The 20,924-nt window shown below is 36.9% G+C and overlaps 1 protein-coding gene across 18 annotated transcripts in view; it reads right to left on the reverse strand.

Moving 5' to 3' along the window:
• Positions 1–1,300: 1,300 nt before the first annotated feature.
• sema4c (sema domain, immunoglobulin domain (Ig), transmembrane domain (TM) and short cytoplasmic domain, (semaphorin) 4C) overlaps positions 1,301–20,924 on the reverse strand; it is a 656,757-nt gene continuing 637,133 nt past the window's right edge. For 13 of the 18 annotated variants that reach the window (XM_073950580.1, XM_073950578.1, XM_073950581.1 and 10 more), the window contains 8 exons: positions 20,029–20,204; positions 16,971–17,115; positions 14,600–14,813; positions 12,177–12,292; positions 11,884–12,041; positions 11,603–11,694; positions 6,604–8,621; positions 1,301–2,420 (listed from right to left, as the gene is read on the reverse strand). In XM_073950580.1, coding sequence (XP_073806681.1) covers positions 7,720–8,621; positions 11,603–11,694; positions 11,884–12,041; positions 12,177–12,292; positions 14,600–14,813; positions 16,971–17,115; positions 20,029–20,204 — 1,803 coding nt within the window. In that variant the 3' untranslated portion in view covers positions 1,301–2,420; positions 6,604–7,719. 18 annotated transcript variants of the gene reach the window in all.

Genomic DNA, 20,924 nt, shown 5'->3' on the forward strand with positions numbered 1-20,924 from the left:
CAGAGGAATGAACCACCAACTTATCCAGCATATGTTTTACTTCCAGCCACAACCCATCACTGGGAAACATCCACACACACACTCATACACTACAGTCGTTGGAAGTTTCCAACACAATTCTGTTATGTTGTCCCAAAACAAAATGCTAACTTAATGGTTTACAAATGTAAATAGACTGAACATAAAACAAATAAGTTGGCTAAAGAAATTACAAGAATTGTGTTGTTTCAGTTCATTTTAAACAGGTAGTTTGAACAAGCAGCAGTAATCTTTTTTGTGTGCACTTCCACAACAAACTGCATTCACACACTTCCCAAAACCTGGGTTCTTTGGGAAGAAGATAAACCACACTTTTTTAATAATACTGTTGATGGTCAAAAACTAAATCTAAAATCCTTCACAAGCAAGTTCAGTGCATGGAAGTTCCTATATAACACAAAAATCTACAATCCTGAAGGAGTGTTTTGTACATATTTACTCATCATACATCCAACTTACACTGTAAAAATTGTTTTAATTGTACGGTTTATTACCGGCAGCTGAGGTGCCCGAAAAAAAGTTAAACAACAGCTGTTAAATTACAGAAATGTATACTGTAAAATAACAGACATTAAATTACAGAAATTTCCTGAAGTTGAAATTTCTGGTAAATTTCTGTAATTCAACCTCTGTTATTTTACAGTAAATTTCTGTAATTTAGCGGCCGTTATCTTACATTTACAATTTTTTTTTTTTTTTACAGTGTAGAGAATAAACGCTTTAGCAGTGTAAAAAGAAATCAGAATCCATGAAATAGCCTTAGACACCTCCTAGATTCCTATTAAATATTATTTGCTGAACGAGTATATTCCTTCCCAACTAGAATGAGAACTATAATTTCCTTTTGTTAGTGTTCAATGACCTGAGCAAAACTTTAAAGTGGGAAAACCTATACACTTTAAAGTGGGAAAATGAATAGTCTGACTTGATTGACATAATGTTCTGCCCTTCTGCTTGCTCAACTGTAATCCCATTAGTTTTATGGCATCATACCGGTAATAATTCAAATTTTACAATACTAAAAAAGCCTCAAATTATTTACTAATATGTTTGAATAGGTCATTTTCTCTAAGAATGATCTTTAGGTATAGTAGCTTAATTTACAAGCAAAGTGTGAAAAGGACAACAGTCTGGAAATATTTTTAGCAGAAGCAATAAGAAAACCACTATATTTTGCCTTTAAAACAGACATAGCACCTGACATTTCAGTGGCATTTTAAAGTCAAACAAACAGTTCTTCATATAATCACAAGACCCACAGTGAACTGATGTCTACTTTTATTTTCTGTAGATATATACATATATAAAAAATAAGGGCGTATGTACAATGGTAATAAATATCAACTTTTGTACAAGCAAAATAAGTTACTTAACATAATTACCCCCCCAAAAAAGAGAGAGAGAAAAAAATAACAACAGCCACATTTTAAAGATCTTTAAATGCAAGAAAAGAGAAAATCTGAAATACAAAAACTCACAAAGAAACAGCAGATTTAAAGCCATGTGTGATCAAAATGAACTGAGATGACCGTATATTTATTTTTTAATCAAGCAGGGAATACTGGTCAGTACAAAAAAAGCCATGCATGATGCAAACAAGCATATGCAACACTTGCGGTCGCTCAGTGAAATTACGTCTTTGACTAAAGTCTGACTTCAAGTCAGTAGTTATCAAAGCAATTAATGAAATTAAGAACAGTGAAATTTCACTATTTCAAGAGAGTCAGAAGCCCACCCTGAGAAGTCCCGGCAGAAAGGATTCAGTCCTTGTTAATCTGACATTTCTCAGTGTACTTTTTAGCACAAAGATATTTTCTAACAAGTGTAAACCTCTCTCTTATGCTGCATGTCACGCACTAGATTGAGAACTAGAAAAGAGCGAATGACAGAATGGAAAGCCGCTTGAGAAAATTGTAAAGCTCTCATGCCACAAAGAATAGCATTCCACCAAAACAAGAGTAGTAGTAAGAAAGATTTTAGACAACACTCGAGTTCTGTGCAATGGACAAATTACAGAACATAAAATAGAGATTAAAAAAAAAGGAGACAGAGAAGAAACATATCTGCAGTCTGCTTTGGCTTCACCCAAGGTGAAGAGGCACAGGTATTAAAACTGTTTTTTTGTGTGTGAAGTATCTGACTTTTTGTTGTTGAGACTTATACGATATACTTTGCAGAACACCATGCAAAAAAAAAAAAAGAAAAGAAAAAAAATGGACTAGTGATGAGCGTTGTAGTGCCTCTCCACCCACAGGGTCACGAATAATCAAAAACTCCTTCATTTGTCTTCACAATCAAGGTCAACGGAATGAAATGTCCTCTTCTGAATGTTTTCACCCTGTTTTACATTGAGTCTCTGTTTAATAGATGCAAAGCCCACACTGAAAGAGAGAAAAACACACAACTGGTTAGTTTATCGTTATTAAATGAAAAAAAAAAATCAAGTAAAAAATCATATAATAAATAAAGCAATCAATAAAAACAAAGCAAATAAATTAATATTCGAAGAAAAATAAATAGTATAATGCTATTGGTAATATGTAGGCCCACACGGAATCTGCGCGTGCAGAATTCTGCAGATTTTTAGCCCATCATTGATTCTGTTTATTTTGCTTGTGTAAATGTGTGTAGACTTAAATTTATTTAGTTTTAAAATGTATTTAAGTAATGCAATTAACTAATATGAAAATATTTAAATGATTTATTCACAATGCAGTTTGTAAAGTAATATTTTCTGTCTTTAAGTGGATATATTATCCGAGAGATTTGCTTTGTTTACCAAATGAAGTTGATCTAATTGGATTTGCACTGTAAACATTAAGTAAAAGTTAAAAAGGTATTACTTTTTACTTCATATATTAATGTTTTAGTTATGACCCTCCCAAAATTATTCCACATAAATCCGCAGATTTTTAACAAAATTCTGCTCATAAGTGGCAAAAAATGTCCGCAGATTCTGTCTGGCTCTACTAATATGCAGATAACTCTCCAAACCTTTGAACATTCATTCATTTTCTTTTCAGCTTAGTCCCTTTATTAATCAGGGGTCGCCATAGCGCAATGAACCGCCATCTTATCTAGCATATGTTTTACACAGAGGATGCCCTTCCAGCTGCAACCCATCACTGGGAAACACCCATACACTCTCATTCATACGCATCCACTACAGACAATTTAGCTTACCCAATCTACCTAAAACACACGTCTTTGGACTTGTGGAGGAAACCGGAGCACCCGGAGGAAACCCACGGGGAGAACATGCAAACTTCACACAGAAATGCCAACTGACCCAGCCAAGGCTCGAACCAGTGACCTTCTTGTTGTGAGACAGCAGTGACGGATAATTTGGATAATGGATAATTTCAAACAAAATATACAAAAATGATTTAATAAGTGGGTATTTGGTTCATAATCATAGGGCAACCACTTTATATATATATATATATATATATATATATATATATATATATATATATATATATATATATATATATATATATATATATATATATATATATATATATATATAAAGATGGTGATATGAAGCACCCATACTCCAAAAAAAAAAGCTTTTTTACTTGGATTTTTTGTTGTTTCCATTCCAAATATCAAAAAACAATTAAATCAAGAAGCAAGCAAAAATACTGTAATGTTTTAGGAAATAATTTGCCAAAATGAAGTGAGTTTCTCCTCAAAACAAACAAAATAATTTGGCAATGGGGTAAGCAAAATAATCTAGATCAGTATTTCTCAACCACGTTCCAGGAGGACCACCAGCTCTGCACATTTTCCATGTCTCCTTAACCAAACACACCTGATTCAGATCGTCAGCTCGTCGCAGAGACTGAAAGACCTGTAATGGGTGTGACAGACTAAAGCACTGTGAGGTTTCAACCATGATTTTGTCATCTGAGACAAATTTGGGAAATCCTAAAAGATTTTTGAAATCCTAGGCTAAAATTGGGGATCTTTAATCGTTGGTTTGACATCTTCACTGACAGCCCTTTGCGTCCCTTGCGATCAGATTTTTCCTCCGATAAAATTCTGCCACTGTCAGAAGATTTCAGATACTTTCCTGCAGAGTGACAACAGCTGCGATGAGCATCAAACCAAGAACCAATAGGAGCTCTGAACTTGATGACACAATCCATGCGATAATTCAAATGGCCACGAGGTTTATTACTGAGACACGCCGTGTGCAAAATTGCTGCTACAGATCATTGACGTTTGCTGTGAGGAATCATTTCAGAACACAAGATAGTGAAAGTGTCATGGGTGGATGACGTCAAACTCCGGAGGAGTTTTCTTTCGTGTTTGTTTTCATTGTCGTTCAGTCTGACTTTATGACAGCTGAGATCTTACAGTGTGACATGGAATCATGTTCGCGCAATCTAACATGCTACAATCGTTCAGGATTATAAAAATTCGCACAGTGTGAGCCAGCCTTAAGGAGACAAGCATGCAGTTCAAAGCATGCAGTGTTGAAACGTGGTTAAGAAACACTGATCTAGTTTTTCCTTTTTGACAAAAGGCAGATTATTTAGCTTGTTTTAAGGACAAACTCACTTAATTTTGGACATATCAATTCTTAAAACAAGACAACAAGTTTTGGTTGTCTAGAAAATGCATCTTGATTTAGGAATTTTTGGACATTTTGGACTAGAACAGGGGTGCGCAAACTCGGTCCTGGAGGGCCGGTGTCCTGCAAAGTTTAGCTCCAATCCCAATCAGACACACCTGGGCTAGCTAATCAAAGCTTTTACTAGGCTTTCTAGAAACATCCTTGTAGGTGTGTTGAGGCAAGTCGGAGCTAAAATCTGCAGGACACCAGACCTCCAGGAGTTTGGACACTTTATTTTGATGGTCCACTTGAGTATTAGTAGACTTTCTGCTTAATATCTGCCGATACTTTTCTTTCAACAGACATTCAACTGACTACAAGAAACTTTGCAAGTACATGTCAACTTACACTAATCCTAACCCCAACCTAACAGTCTACTTAATATAATGAAAATTAGTTGACATGTAGATTCAATGCAACTTAAATTCAACAAACAGACCATCAAAATAAAGTGTGACCCACCCCTGGACCAGAAACAAGACAAAAAATTGTTGTAAGAAGTAAGAAAAGGATTTTTTTTTGCAGAGTAACTACCACAAAGAGCCACTTCTGGTGCAACATAACACTGAAATTGTTTCCCATATATAATTTTAAGCCAAATAATATTCAGCAGTGCTAGATAGCACCTCAACTACCACAAAGAACCTCTGAAATACCAATTTTGTGTGTGTGTACTAGGGTTGTAACAATATACCGGTATGACGGTCTACCACGATTTGAACGTGACTTTCAGAGGCTCCGGAATCAGTGCGGTTTTGTCATCAAAATTTGACAATGCTGATTTGACAAAGAAACGCTCGTCACTGTGTCTCCGGACAAACCAGACATGATCCATTGATGCATTGTCCCTCCTCCATGCCCAGATTGGTTCAAACTCGCTATATCACAACCAATAAGCATAGGTTTCGCTTTTGTTTGTGGAGCAATGAGCTTTTTGAACAACACGGAATGAGAGATAGGCATACATTTATGCGCGGCTAAATAAAACGCAAAAAAAAAAAAAAAAAGTTTTGCATGAAATAATTCTCATACTAAGTACTTTTGCATGCACAGCAGCACAGAAACATGACAAAACAGTGACACAGCAAAGACGAACTGCTGCTCTTGCTGTTTTCAAAAGACGCAAATGAAGGTGCAGCTGTTTGTCTGCATTGCAGACAACCATATCCATATCCATATCCACAGACAACCATATCCATGCTGGCACATAAAACCTAAGGATGTTCCATATTGAATCTAGTTTCGTTATGTAACTATTTATAGTATAGTAAATATTTATATCTATTTTTTACTGAGGATTTGCACCATGTTTATTTGGACTTTGACACATTATTTATTATTTTCTTATTTTTTTATTTGTTCATTGTACAAGTGGACACATTCTCTCACCTCAGCGGTCAAGATTAAGTCCTGAAAATCTCAACATGCTTACATTTCTTCATCACAACCTAGACTGAAAAAAAAAAACAACGCTTTAAATACATGTTTACAGCCATAAACTTGGTATTGCACTTTTGGTCTCCCATTTATCCTGCTTATAAGGAAGGACAGTTTAAGTTTATTTTTGTCTAATCTTAAAAGACCCTGCTTGTTTATTTCTTCTAATTTAATTTATTAAAATGGTAAATTTTTCAGTTTATTTTTATAAAAGACTTCTATAGTTCTATTAAAATGGTTCTTTCAAAAGTTTGTTGAAATAAAACCTTTGTTCAGTCAGAAAACATGTTCTTATTCTTTTCAGGGTCTTTGCTATGAGAATTACTATTTAATACCGTATACCGCGAAACCGTCAAACCGTGGTATTGTTTTAGACGATTATCATACCGTAAAAAATTCATACCGTTACAACCCTAGTGTGTACACATCTCGCATCTTCATATACATTGAAAAAATAAGTCAGCATCCTAAATAAGATTATTATGCATGAACTGATGTAGTCTTACATGTGTTTGATTCACCGTAGCCTCTTCCACTCTTTCTGGACTTATTACCAGGTCCAGCTTCTTATGATCTTTGAAGGATCTCCTTCACGGAGAAGAATCCGGCTTCGACACATGAGCAGAGTCTTCTACACCATTCCAGAAGAAATGTTTCATTCCATCAACAGGTAGGCAAACACTGGGGTTGTACTTCGTTTGGCAGTTCAAGCCAAACATATACAATAATGCACTTGCTGTCACATCCAACACAGTCTTAGTACAACATTCTGTCCTTCGTCATGCTACTACCACTGGTAACCCTTTCACATTTAAGATGAAACTATTAATCATAAAAAAAAGAAAAACAAAAAGAAATCCTTCTTTGACAGATGCAATAAACAGACATGAAAAACCTCACAATATATTAGTGCTGCAAGTCCCAAAGACACATTCTCAGGAAAAAAAAGACAACATTTAAAAAAACGTTATTGAGTTGTAAAGAAAGAAAGGCAAAGCATTTGTTCATTATTCAAGTCCTGTTTCGGTTTTACAGCTCACAATTGTTTTTCCCCTCTCTCGCCTCTTGAATAATTTCCCTCTGGGATCCTCATGAGAGTAGAGCGTGATTGTCATCTTGCGATTTTAAGTTCATGTCCTCTTCATCTCCTCTCATGCGTTTTACCCATACAAAAAAAATGTCCAAACACCTGCTTTAACCGAGGCAAGCAACCTCTGGACGTCAAAAATAGGTTCTGTATCCTCCAGCTTGCCAAATGATAAGTATCGGTTGCCAGATGTCCGCCTTACGCAGATCAAACTGACAGCTACATTCGGCTATTTGGGTTCCTCTCAGAGATGTACCTGTGTTCGCCTGTTAGCCAAGATCAACACAAGGCCCTGTCGGTCTGGTCCTTTTAAATACAGACATTTACAAAAGCTTCGCGAGTTGTGTTCAGTCTCGGTTGAGTACACAAGAAAACCGGAATAATCCAAAGGGAATGTTTTGAAGCACGGTGGCCTTATGGCACGGGAGATGTTCGCCAAGAGTTGACAGAGTAGAAGCGGGTTTGTTGAGTAAAATGAAGAGAGTTCCCCAAGCAGGAGGGAGGTAGGTGAGGTTTCCTGTGGTTCCTGTGAGATCTACACAGAAGACTCCTCGGGATTGGCATCAGGAAGCACACTCCTCTGTTGCAGAGTTCTCCGGAGCTCCTCTTTGAACGGACTGGAGTAATCGTTCTCTCGGCTGCCCAATCCGAGTCCGCTTCCCATGCCCATTCCTGCTCCCGTACTCGCTCTCTCCTCTCCGGCCGTGCTCAGATTCAAGCGAATGTATCCATTAGTGCTTGAGTTTCGAATGTTGGTGAGGCTCAGCCTGCTCGGCGAGTGAATTGGCTGACCCGGAATGGCACTTGGAGATGCTGAACTTCCAGTGGTGCACATTGCGTGGCCAGGAACGATTTTTAGGGAGCCGTCTGAGCAGTAGTAATTAGCTCCCGTTTCCCAGAAGCGATCCTCATCGTTTGCCATCCTGCTTGGCACAAAGGATGGCCTGCTGGGAGGCTCTTTGGGCAAGGTAATGGGGTATACCAGAGTGCTCTCCAGTGGCTTCATTTCCGCCCCCTTGCCCAATGCCAACTTCAATCTTCTTCGAAGGTACAAAGATGCAATTAGCAGCAACAGACAAGCAGCACCTAAGGTGATCACCAGCACCCAGAATAAACCCATGCTGCCGTCTGGAGCTCGAGCCTCCATGAAGACAGGTGCGCTGGCTACCACTGCGACCTGGTATCTTTCAGTCTGGAACTTCACGCCCTGCTCCTCCGAGTAGCAGATGTAACGGCCTGCTTGAAGAGATCCGGCTTGAGGGATGACGAGGGCACGGAGCGCCCGGTCGAATCGCGGCCCAATGGCTTCTCCTTCCACCAGAGCAAGCTCTCGCTCGTTGAGCTCCCAGAAAGGCTGGGCCAAGTTAGAAACAAGATTGCAGGGCAATACCAGATCTGAGCCAACGACTACTGTCACATTTCTTAACCTTGAATGATCTGGGGAGAAAACAAATGATAAATTATTATTCATTTTTCTTTTTTCAATTGACTTCACACACCTGCAGGTAATCAAGAGGTGTGCAGCATAACTATTTTGACAAAACTGAATAGATCCTGATTACTGTCACTATTTTAAAACCAGTACATTTTTTTGTATGATTCAGTTCCAGAACTTTCATCAGGCATATAAAAAAATCAGTTACAGCACACAGTACAAAACAAAACAGGTTTTGCTGTAGAGGGTTTATACAGAATGTTTTTACTTATTTTTGCTCTCTCCCTCTCTCTCTTTCTCTCTCTCTCTCTCTCTCTCTCTCTCTCTCAATTCAATTCAATAATTGCTTTATTGGCATGACAATTGTTACAAATGTATTGCCAAAGCAGTAATACAGTTTGCATAAATAGTAATATACATATATAATAAAAAAAAAACAGTACACACAGTAAATAGTAGTAGTAGTAGTAGTAGTAGCAAAAAAGATGATATTTATATATAATAATTAAATAAAATATCAACAATACATCATATTATTCAATATATCACATTTATATTAAATATATTATATTATTATTCTACATTAATTGTTTATACAAATCAATACAAAAATAGATTAGAATAAACTGTACTTTTTTAGGATAAAACAGTAATAAAAACAATAATAATCAGTATATTTACAATGATTCATTTCTAATCATCTAGTTGTGTGTGTGTGTATGTGTCGCTCTCTTTCTTTCTTTCTGCAAGGTGGGGGAAACAGTGTTTTACTTATTTTTAAATTGCTCTAGATTACAAATGTTCCTTTATCAGCTGAATGAATACAGTCAAATGTTGGGAGAGGTTTTTACGCCCAGTCTTTTTATTTATGGGCCTAAATACAACAGGAACAAGATGCAAGTCTATGTTTTATTCAATTTTATTTATGGACAAGCAAAATTTGCTTTTTGGTTGTCACGGAAAAGGAAACTGACTGGTCTGGGGATGACTAATGGTTTTTGGTTTTTTAGGGAACTTATTAAATCCTATATTAAAATAAAATATGCATATTATGCCTATTTGTACTGCATGCTGACATATAGCACCAACGTGCTCACGTCGACCCGAGTTTGATTCCTGGCTCGAGGTTCTTTGCCAATCCTTTCCCTCTCTCTGCTTCCAATGCTTTCCTGTCTGAATTAACAGTGTTAATTCATTAACGTGTTAAAAAAAGTGGTTGTAAATAAAGAGATTGTTAAGTCAAAAGTCTCTCTCTAAAATCCTTTGCTATTGTTTTTTTAATAACAATTATTGGATGTATATTGGAACATTTCTGAACAGTTTTTGTACATCCTTGATGAAAGTGTGGGACTGAAAATGCTGCATAATAAATTATTTCTAATACATTTGCAAGTACAGATTTCAAAATAATTAAATAAAAAAGTATCATGAAATAAAAAAAATCACTAAAATAATAATAGTAAACCTTTTGGCTATAGTCAGATTTAGTTTTTTTTTTACAGACTTTTACAGACAGCTCAATTTGTTCAATTTAGTGACGTTATTGACTTCTACACTAACCGGCCACTTTATTAGGTACACCTTCCCAGTACCAGGTTGAACCTTCTTTTACCTTCAGAACTAACTGCCTTAATCTTTCGTGGAATAGATTCAACAAGGTGCTGGAAATATTCCTCAGAGATTTTGGTTCATATTGACATGATAGCATCACACAGTTGCTGCAGATCCATGATGCAAATCTCTCGTTCCACAACATCCCAAAGGTGCTCTATATTTGATTAAGATCCGGTGACTGTGGATTTTTATTTGAGTACAGTGTACTCATTGTCATGTTAAAGAAACCAGTCTCAGATGATTCACACTTCATGACATGGCGCATTATCCTGCATCAGAAGATGGGTACACCGTTGTCAAAAAGACATGGACATGGTTCCAAAAAAATCCCAGTAGATCAGCAGTTTCTAAAATACTCAGACCAGCCTGTCAGGCACCAACAACCATGCCACCTTCAAAGTCACTTAAAGCACCTTTCTTCCCCATTATGATGCTTGGTTTAAACTACGCCTTGACCATGTCTACATGTCTAAATGCATTGATCTGCTTCCATGAGATTGGCTGATTAAAAATTTTGCGTTAACGAGCAGATGGACAGGTGTCCATAATAAAGTGGCCTGTGTGTGTGTGTGTGTGTGTGTGTGTGTGTATATTATTGAAATTTTATCTCGATTACAATTTTTCTTGGTCATTTGCATCATAAATATTGTGCATCACATTAATCATATTATTTAAAATGTAAATGCTAATTTCTTCGTATTGCTAAGGGATACTAATCCAGTGACAGATTGAACATTTTTGAAATATGCTAGTGTAGACTTTACAGAGTGGTTCTTCTCAGAATCAGACAGTGAATTTACTTTGACTGTATTTTGATTACAGGGTGCAGTCATTATAACATTTGTTTCAACATTATTTCTCACAGCTTAAGCAATAAAAACCTACATGCTACATAGTCGCCAATATATACAACAAGCCAGAAGCATATTAATCACTACAATAAAAATTCAACCATACATATACAGTTAAAGTCAGAATTATTATCACTGATTTGCTTAATTACCCCAACTTGCCTAATTGAAATAATTAACCTAGTTGAGTCTTTAAATTGCACTCAAAACTAGTGTCTTAAAAAATATCTAGTAAAATAAAAGTACAGTCATCCAGGCAAAAATAAAAGAAATCAGTTATTTAAAGTTATTGAAACTATTATGTTTAGAAACAAAATCTTGTCTCGGTTAAACAGAAATTGGGTGAAAAATATACTGGGGGGATAATAATTCAGGGTGGATAATAATTCTGGCTTCAACTGCAAATTGTATATATATTTTTGCCCAGACAGAGTTTATAAAGCTTTTAAAGTGCGTGTGTGTGTGTGACCCCTAAAGTGAAAAGGGTGCCTGCAGGGGGCAGCGCGAGTCTGACGTACCAGGACTGGGGATGGAGAAAGGCTTATCAAACTTGGCTTTTCCTCGGTTGAACCTCTCCAGCATGAGGTCCTGCGAGAGTGTGGATGTGGAGCTGTAGGGGGGAGCACAAATATTGACGATGTGTCAGAAGGCTGTTAGACACACTGCTATGGGGATGTAGCTTAAAAGTACAAAGAGGGACCTGTGGAGGAGAGCAGAGGGGGTGGAAAGCCCATGCGAAAGGAGGAAAACGAAAAGAGGAGAGCATGGATGGAACCACGGAAAAGATAGATGAATTTACCCGCGATGGAGGTCGATGCGGACACAAGCTCGTCCCTCGCTGTCCCAGGCACAGTACGGGTCTCTGGACAGCAGGCAGTCTGGCTGTGAATGGTACCGGCTGCAGTTTGCCAAGGGCAGCTGAAGAACTTCAGACCTGGAGCCAATGTACAAATACTTCTATCGAGAATAAATGAGGAAACAAACACGTTATTTTCGGTTATCTGTTTTCCTAACAAAAGCGGCTCATGCTAGGCATGCAGGAGAGCTAAGTTCAAAGAGATTGGCTCAGCGAGAGAACAGATCAGAAATTACTTTGCTGTGGGAGATGGTGAGGCTGTCCACCGGTTGCTGTCGATCAAACAGCTGGATCTCTTCTATCACATGAGCCTCTGAACCCAAAATCACCACACGCTGGAGCCATCCGTCCGCTGAACGGCAAACAAAGGAGACCGGGATTGTGTTCAGAGGGGGAGAAATAATAGGATGAGGACGGAGAGAGGGGGAAAAGGCAAGAGAGAAGAGACAAACAGTCCATTAATGCATCATCAAGCCGTGGCGTATTTTTTCGTCATTGGATTTTAGGAACAAGGTTACGCCGATTACCGGCGGCAAAAATTGAATAGAGCCCAGGTGGTGTCGTGACCTATCATAACTCTATGTGTGTACTTTATCCCGTCCTCTCACACAGTGCTTGTCACAGATAATGTGCCACCGAACCCTCTCTCACAGGAAAAAAAAGGGAGAGTGCGGAAAAGGGATAACGGAGGACAGTGGGAGAGCTACAGGGTGTGTGCTTTACAAATCCAGCCTGACACTTTTGCTCATGTCAGAGTATCTGAACACTCTTAATCCACAATCCAAGACTCTTGATTCTGTCTGCCGCACACACACACACGTGCACACAAACCTGCCTTAGGTGCTGCCTGCACTCAGAACACTTTAACTATGGTTCAACTATAACTGAATATATGACAAATTCTGGTTAAATATTATATTATATTATATTATATTATATTATATTATATTATATTATATTATATTATATTATATTATATTATATTATATTATATTATATTACGTTATATCATGTTCTGTTATATTCTGTTATATGTTTTGTTATGTTCTGTTCTGTTATGATATTTTGTTACGTTTTTATTATATTATATTATATTATATTATATTATATTATATTATATTATATTATATTATATTATGTTTTTTATTATATTATATTATATTATTTTATTTTATATTATTATATTATATTTTAATATATTATATTACATTATGTTTTATATTATATTATGATAAATTATGTAGTTTTTTGTATCTTAATATAATAATTTAGATAAATAATTTGAATATTAATTCTTATGTAGTGTTTCAACAACAGAAATCATATTATATTATGTTATTTATATTATATTATGTTTTTATTATATTATATTATATCAAATTATTTTATATGGTATTGTTTTATATTATATTATATTATATTATATTATATTATATTATATTATATTATATTATGATAAATTGAGTACAGTTTTTTTGTATTTTAATATAATAATTTAGATAAATAATTTGAATATTATTTCTTATGTAGTGTTTCAACAACAGTATGTCATTAAACCCTGTTTTATAATATGTGTTTTATAATAATACTCACATAGTCTAGTCTTAATTAATACGCTCAATTTGCCTTTGCTTTATGTAGTAACTTTAAATAGTTAAATGTTGTGCTAAATATACAACATTGGACTATTTAAATGTTTATATGATGTTAAAAAAACACATTTTTAAGTACAAAATATTTTAAAGTAAACCTTTTCCTGTAGTAAAATTATATTAATAATTAGATCCATAAAGATTTCTCCAAAAACTTTACAAGACATGGTAACCTATGATAACATACTTTGAAAAAATGTAGACTCTCTCCTTTAACTGATCTATATAAAGAAATGTGTGTAAACATGTTTAAATGTGATCACTAATATAGTTTGACTCCAAATGTATGAAGACCACTATAAACATGTCAGAATATTGATTTGTATTACCATGTAGGTATTCATTTATTTGAATTATTTTTACAATTGATATTGTCTAACTGCAAATGTATACTACTCTAAATGTTTTTTTAATTAATTTATTTCAGCGGCAAGGATTATTATGGAAAAAATAAAACCTTGAGCGTATAAAATGTTTTGTTAAAACTTGTAAAAAAATCACAAATAATATATATATCAATGTAGTCTGCATCAAAAATGTATTTAATATAGTGCTTTATTATGCTTAAACTGAAAAATAATGATATATTTTGTATTTTTTAATGGCAACTTTTATAGTTGTGTTTTGAGTGCAACTGTCACAATTCCAAAGTCGCAGTCTTTGCTTTGTAGAGACACATTGCAGTGGCAATCACAGTTGAGCCTTGAGCGTGAGTGTGTTTTTGTGAAAGTGCCAAGGCCAAATACATCTTTTCAATTTTTATTTCAAGGACTAACCTTCCTGCATGATGGGAATCAATTCGAGAAGGTGACATTCCCACTTAGATATAACATTATAGCTAATAAAAATGGTTACTTTGGCAGCTCTACTCATATTTACGCACAAAAGGACACGGAAGCCAAAAGAATGACGCGAGAAACTGTCAAATAACCCACTTGACAAAGAAACACTGCTTTTATCAGCTATGTAACACTTTGCATGGTTGTCTACTTATGAGTTTGACATACCTGTGCCTATGAAGAGCATGTTGTAGGATCTCTGGTCCAGTGAGCTCACTCGGTCCACAGCCAATCGGGTGAAGTTGATGCCTTTAGTCAGCAGCAGAGGGCGAGCTTCAGCCCTGAGTTCCATCAGCGGGTGCTTCTTGGCAAAGTTGAGCGTGGCATCAGGCAGCTGGAGAGAACTGTTGTAGCCATTTTCCCTGTCAAAATTGGTGATGCACTGGGGAAAAAGCGAGAACAGAAAGTTTGATTGGGGATTCTGACTTGTATTTGAAAAAAAAAAAAAAAAAAAAAAAAAAAAAAAAAAAAATATATATATATATATATATATATATATATATATATATATATATATATATATATATATATATATATATATATATATATAATCATCAAAAAATTGGGATATTAGGATGAAGAGTGAATTTTAATTTACAGAAGAAAAGAGATATTTTATCAAATAGTACTGGTAATAGTAAATAGGCATTTTTTAGACAAATATATGAAACAAATATATGACAAATATATGAAAATTTATAATATCAAGAACATAAGTGTCTTCGTGACAGCCTGTCAAAATAAAAAATAAAAGTTAGCTTTAACTTTAGGAATTTTTAACAATAAATATTATTATTATTATTGTACAATAGAATTCATTTAATAAATGATTAACATCAATAACTTTAAAGGTTCCATGAAATGAAAATGTTTTTAAGATATTAGTATCAGTATTATTACACTGTAAAAACAGTCAAGTTTATCAAATGAAATGAGTGTAGTTAACTCAGAATGTACTGAAAGTTATTTCTACTCATTTGAAAAGAGTTTTCAAACTCAATGTTGAAGGCAATGAGTTAATTAAATACCTCATTACTTCAACTTATGTCGCAGATAAAAGCGAAGAGTCAGGGGGGTGGGGGGCATTGTAGATAAAGGCGAAAAGGCGGGGAGGGGTGTAGGGTGCGGGTAGTGGGCCCTAAATAATGACACTGAATAAAAATAGACATTTCAAAGCACTTTACAGGACCTTTAAGGGAATAATTACACAATTTTGTTCAATTTTAATTAACTAAACATGTTTACTGAAATGTATTTTGACAATTATTTAAATTGGAAATTAGTAAAAACTGAGATGTCCGATCACATAACCGTTTGTTTATCTTCCGAAACACTAATGAAGATATTTTAGATGCAGTCTGAGAGCTCTCTCATCCTCCATAGATAGCAATAGTCCCGAGACGTTCAAAGTCAAAATCATACGTTCAAATTCGTCATTGTACGAAGCTTCAAAAAAATTTTTTCTGGCGCAGTGGGTAGCATAATCGCCTCACAGCAAGAAGGACACTGGTTCAAGCCCAGGCTAGGCTAGTTGGCATTTCTGTGTGGAGTTTGCATGTTCTCCCCGTGTATGCGTGGGTTTCCTCCGGGTGCTCCGGTTTCCCCCGCAGTCCAAAGACATGCGTATAGGTGAATTGGGTTAGCTAAATTGTGTATGTGTGTGAATGCAAGAGTGTATGGGCGTTTCTCAGTGCTGGGTTGCGGCTGGTAGGGCATCCGCTGCGTAAAACATATGCTGGATAAGTTGAAGATCAACAAAGGGACTAAGCCAAAAAAAAAAATGAACGAATGCCTTTATTTGCCTATGTCTTCTCTCCTATGTCAGCTCTCAGAACTCAGAAGTCATCTTAAATATTTGAATGTGTTCTGAAGATAAACGAAAGTCTCGGAATGGCAACAGGTCAGTAATCATTAGCAGAATTGATTATTTTGGGTAAACTAACCCTTTAAGGCATACTTTATGATTATAAGTAATAATTTCTTCAAAAGTAAATCTAACCCTAAATGTTTTAACAGTATAAAAAAATGATATGCATTTTATATTCACTTCTGAGTTGCCCAATACATTCTTCATCACAAAGTAATTACTAAAATAATTTCCCACACTGTAGAAAATGTGAAAATTCCCTCAACACAAAGTTAACTCAATCATTTTTTGCTAATTTATGCGGACTTAACATAAACAAATTAAATTTTCCCAAAAAGCTTTAAGAACTGTGTTGTTTTGACTCAAATTTTAAATAAGTACTTTAAACAAGCAGCAAAAGTTATTTTTTGAGTGCAAAATGACACAAAAATAAATATTTTTAAAATATATTTCAAAACATTTACTGAAAACATCTTAGATATAATCTTACTTGTATCCTTAATTCAGAACACTGTAATCTAACAGGACACTTATTAATCATACTCTTCTAAAGTTCTGCTTTAGAAGTGAAATATTACTGTATATACAAAAATCTTGAGCTATTTTTAGCCTTCTGCTTAGTCACGGCTGCCCTCTCGGCTGGCCTCCCATCTGAACGGCCGCTCTGCTCACCGCTCCAGGTCGTGGACTGGGCACAGTGCCAGTGTAACGGCCCCATCGCTGAGACGACTCCCTGTATTCTTTATACGGCCCGTCGAACACATTTTTCACCTCCCCGATCTGGTACTGACACACAGCAGACACATCCACGTCCCCCCTGAGAGACAATAAAGGATGAAGAAACAAAATGGGAGAGAAAGTGGAGAAAGCAGTTTGTCAGTCTGAACTAAATGACTGCACTACATTGGCTGGTTTATTACAGTAATAGCCTTTACTGTCAACATAATGACAGTGCAGCATTTTCTACACTTGAGGAACACGGCTGGATGTTTGGCACGGCGACTCTTGAATATAAGCAGAGGACAGAGCGACTTTCACAACTATGTGGGAAAAGGAAGAGAGAGAAATAAACGGATCGAGAATAACTCTATGACCACCCCCAGTCTAGAGCAATGAGTGTGTCTGGCAACCAAACAGCGTCGCTGGTCCAGTATATATATAGTTTGATGAATGGACTAACTGATGCATGCACAGCACCTCGAAACTTCAATCTCATTAACGGCAAACATTCTAGGTTTTCCATTGGCTGCTGTAAGTGAGTATGTTTGAAAAGTGGAGCACAGATGGTCAGGACAATGACCCATCATCCTGCCATGTGTCACTGATGCCAAAGGGAAGAGGATACTGGATTGTTCACAGCGACTGCAGGGCCACAGTGCAACAAGTCACCAGCAGTTACAACAGTGGTGACCAGGCCAAGGTGTCACAGCATACAGACTTTTACGGTGTACAAAAAACAAGGGGCTTACTGTGTACAAAAAAGCCCAGGAAGAACATGTAAACTCTAAACAGAAAGGACAAGTGGCCTGTTAGAAATGGTGACGTTCTTGCTGTAAGGCAACAGTGATAACCATTGGGCCACCATGCCGCCCTAAAAAGGGAAAGGTGGAGGAGTAGGGATGAAAGAGGGGATTCTTCAAGGTGAAGATAACTAAGGTAAGAAACTATGGTTATTAATAGTGAGTTAGAAATCATCTGATTGGTGAATCATTATTTAGTTAATGCAGGACCAGCTGTGATCAATCATAAGCACATGCTCTTAAAAAGTGGAGCACAGATGGTAAGTAGAATAACCCATCATCTTGTCATGTGTCACTGATGCCAAAGGGAAGAGGATAGTGGATTATTTACAGTGACTGCAGGGCCACAGTGCAACAAGTCACCAGCAGTTACAACAGTGGTGACCAGGCCAAGGTGTCACAGCTAACAGACTTTTATGGTGTAAAGAACAAGGGGCTTACTGTGAAAAAAAAGCCCAGGAAGAACATGTAAACTCTAAACAGAAAGGACAAGTGGCCTGTTAGAAATGGTGACGTTCTTGCTGTAAGGCAACAGTGATAACCATTGGGCCACCATGCCGCCCTAAAAAGGGAAAGGTGGAGGAGTAGGGATGAAAGAGGGGATTCTTCAAGGTGAAGATAACTAAGGTAAGAAACTCTGGTTATTAATAGTGAGTTAGAAATCATCTGATTGGTGAATCATTATTTAGTTAATGCAGGACCAGCTGTGATCAATCATAAGCACATGCTCTTAAAAAGTGGAGCACAGATGGTTAGGACAATAACCAATCATCCTGTCATGTGTCACTGATGCTAAAGGGAAGAGGATAGTGGATTATTTACAATGACTGCAAGGCCACAGTGCAACAAGTCACCAGCAGTTACAACAGTGGTGACCAGGCCAAGGTGTGACAGCTAACAGACTTTTACTGTGTAAAGAAACACGAGACTTACTGTCTAAAAAAAAGCCACAGGGAAAACATGTAAACTCTGCACAGAAATGACAAGTGGCCTCTTAAGAATTTGAATCAGTGACGTTCTTGCTGTGAGGCAACAGTGCTAACCACTGGACCACCGTGCCACCCTATAAAGGGAAAGGTGGAGGAGTAGGGGTGGAAGGGGGAATTCTTCAAGGCGAAGATAACCAAGGTAAGAAACTCTGGTTTTTTATAGCAAGTTAGAAATCATCTGATTGGTGAATCAGAATTTGTTAGTTAATGCAGGACCAGCTGTGATCAATCATAAGCACATGGTCTTAAAAAGTGGAGCACAGATGGTTAGGACAATGACCCATCATCCTGTCATGTGTCACTGATGCCGAAGGGAAGAGGAAACTGGATTGTTCACAGCGACTGCAGAGCCACAGTGCCACAAATCCCCAGCAGTTACAACACCGGTGACCAGGCCAAGGTGTCACAGCATACAGACTTTTACTGTGTAAAAAAATGTGCTGCCAATGACCTAGCCATGTCCACATGATAACTGTACACCATTGTCAACAATGCATGAAATTGCCAAAGATGTTTAAAGTTGGACTATTAAATAACTATTGGTCTGAAGGATCAAGATTCATGGTGCATCATGTCAACAGCAGAAGGCTGATATGGCGATAACCTGGATAAACTGTTGGGTGACACAAGCTTGCAGCAGCAGTTTTGTGCCGTGGGCAATGTTTACTTGGGACACATTAAGCGTTGTTATCCCAACAGCACAATCCCTGACATCTGTCAATCTGAATATTGTCGCGGACCAAGTGCACGCATTCATGACAACTGGACAATTTACCATTTCAGACTGCCAGAATCCTCAAGAATGGTTCAAGGAACATGCAAGAAGAATTTTTGTTGAAGGGTTAGTTCACCCAAAAAGGAAAATCCAATCATAAATTATTTACCCTCATATCGTTCCAATCCCTTAAAACCTTTGTTCGTCAAATATTTATAACTGTTTACTATTTCAATACAGTCCCCCTCCAGGGTTAAGATTGTGTTGAGGGTTAAGAATTCAGCTGGCATGAACTCAATTACACCTTTATGGTTCAACTTGGAAAAACTCCACAATAAATGGGAATTGAAGGTCCTGATGCTGAAACAGTAGACTTATCTCAGTAAACCAATGCCTTACTTTCTGGTGGCAGTGTTGAAGCCAAAGTATATTCTACTTGTTATTAGGTAAAGTGGTCAAAATGTTATGACTCATCTGTGTATTTAGGGCATAAAGGAGGAACTCACCACTGTGCATGGAATATGCCGTAGAAACTAGTAGTCCTCCAGTCAGCCCCAGGCAGGGTGAAGACGGCCCGCAGGTTATTAAAGGTGATGTGGCGCTCTGGGAAAGAGCACATCAGCCGAGCTTTCTGGAAGGTGGTCCACTTCTTCTGCAGGGTCCGTGTGCCACCCAGATCGCCCTGAAAAGTAAGGCCATTTGACAGATGTTTTTGCTCAAAGCAACTTGCAGAACAATTCAGGTATAATTGCCCTAGAGCAGGGGTTGACAAATGTTTATTCATTTATTTTGGACAGCCTAACTTCTAAAAGTCACCATGAGATTTAAAGGGATAGCAAAAACCAGTCCAAGGCACTTGAAAAATGAGGAAAAAATATTGAAAAGTCTTTATTGACATGGCTATTCCTTAAAATTGTGTGTTTTGGAAAACAACTGCCTTCATCATGGTAACAGTGATCAGGTGAGTCTGGGGTTTCTTTTGAATGCCATGGTCTCATTAGAATATCTAAACAATACAAAAATAATATATTGAACACAAGGTCAGGTCAACAATCATCATTAATTGAGCATTGAGAGGGAAAAAAAACACTTAATGGAAAAAAACAATAAAAAATGATGCGTTATACAACATATTTCTCAAATAATATAACATAGATATATTGTCACCTTACGCTCCATTCACACGGGGCTTCAACGTCAAAGCTTGACAGAGGGCCTGTCTGAAGTTGGGGCTGACGCGATCGTCATAGCAGCGTAAGCCAATGAAATTAATCAGCAATAGGCTACAGTCTGAGCTGGTGTATTTGCATACAGCAATCTGATTGGCTGATGCTTCCCTCGCCGCTTGAAAAGTTGAGCAAGTCCCGACTTCAAAGTGAATGGGAAGCGCTGGCGCTGATGC

This window comes from Danio rerio, chromosome 5, assembly GCF_049306965.1.
Source record: "Danio rerio strain Tuebingen ecotype United States chromosome 5, GRCz12tu, whole genome shotgun sequence".
Lineage (NCBI taxonomy): Eukaryota > Metazoa > Chordata > Actinopteri > Cypriniformes > Danionidae > Danio > Danio rerio.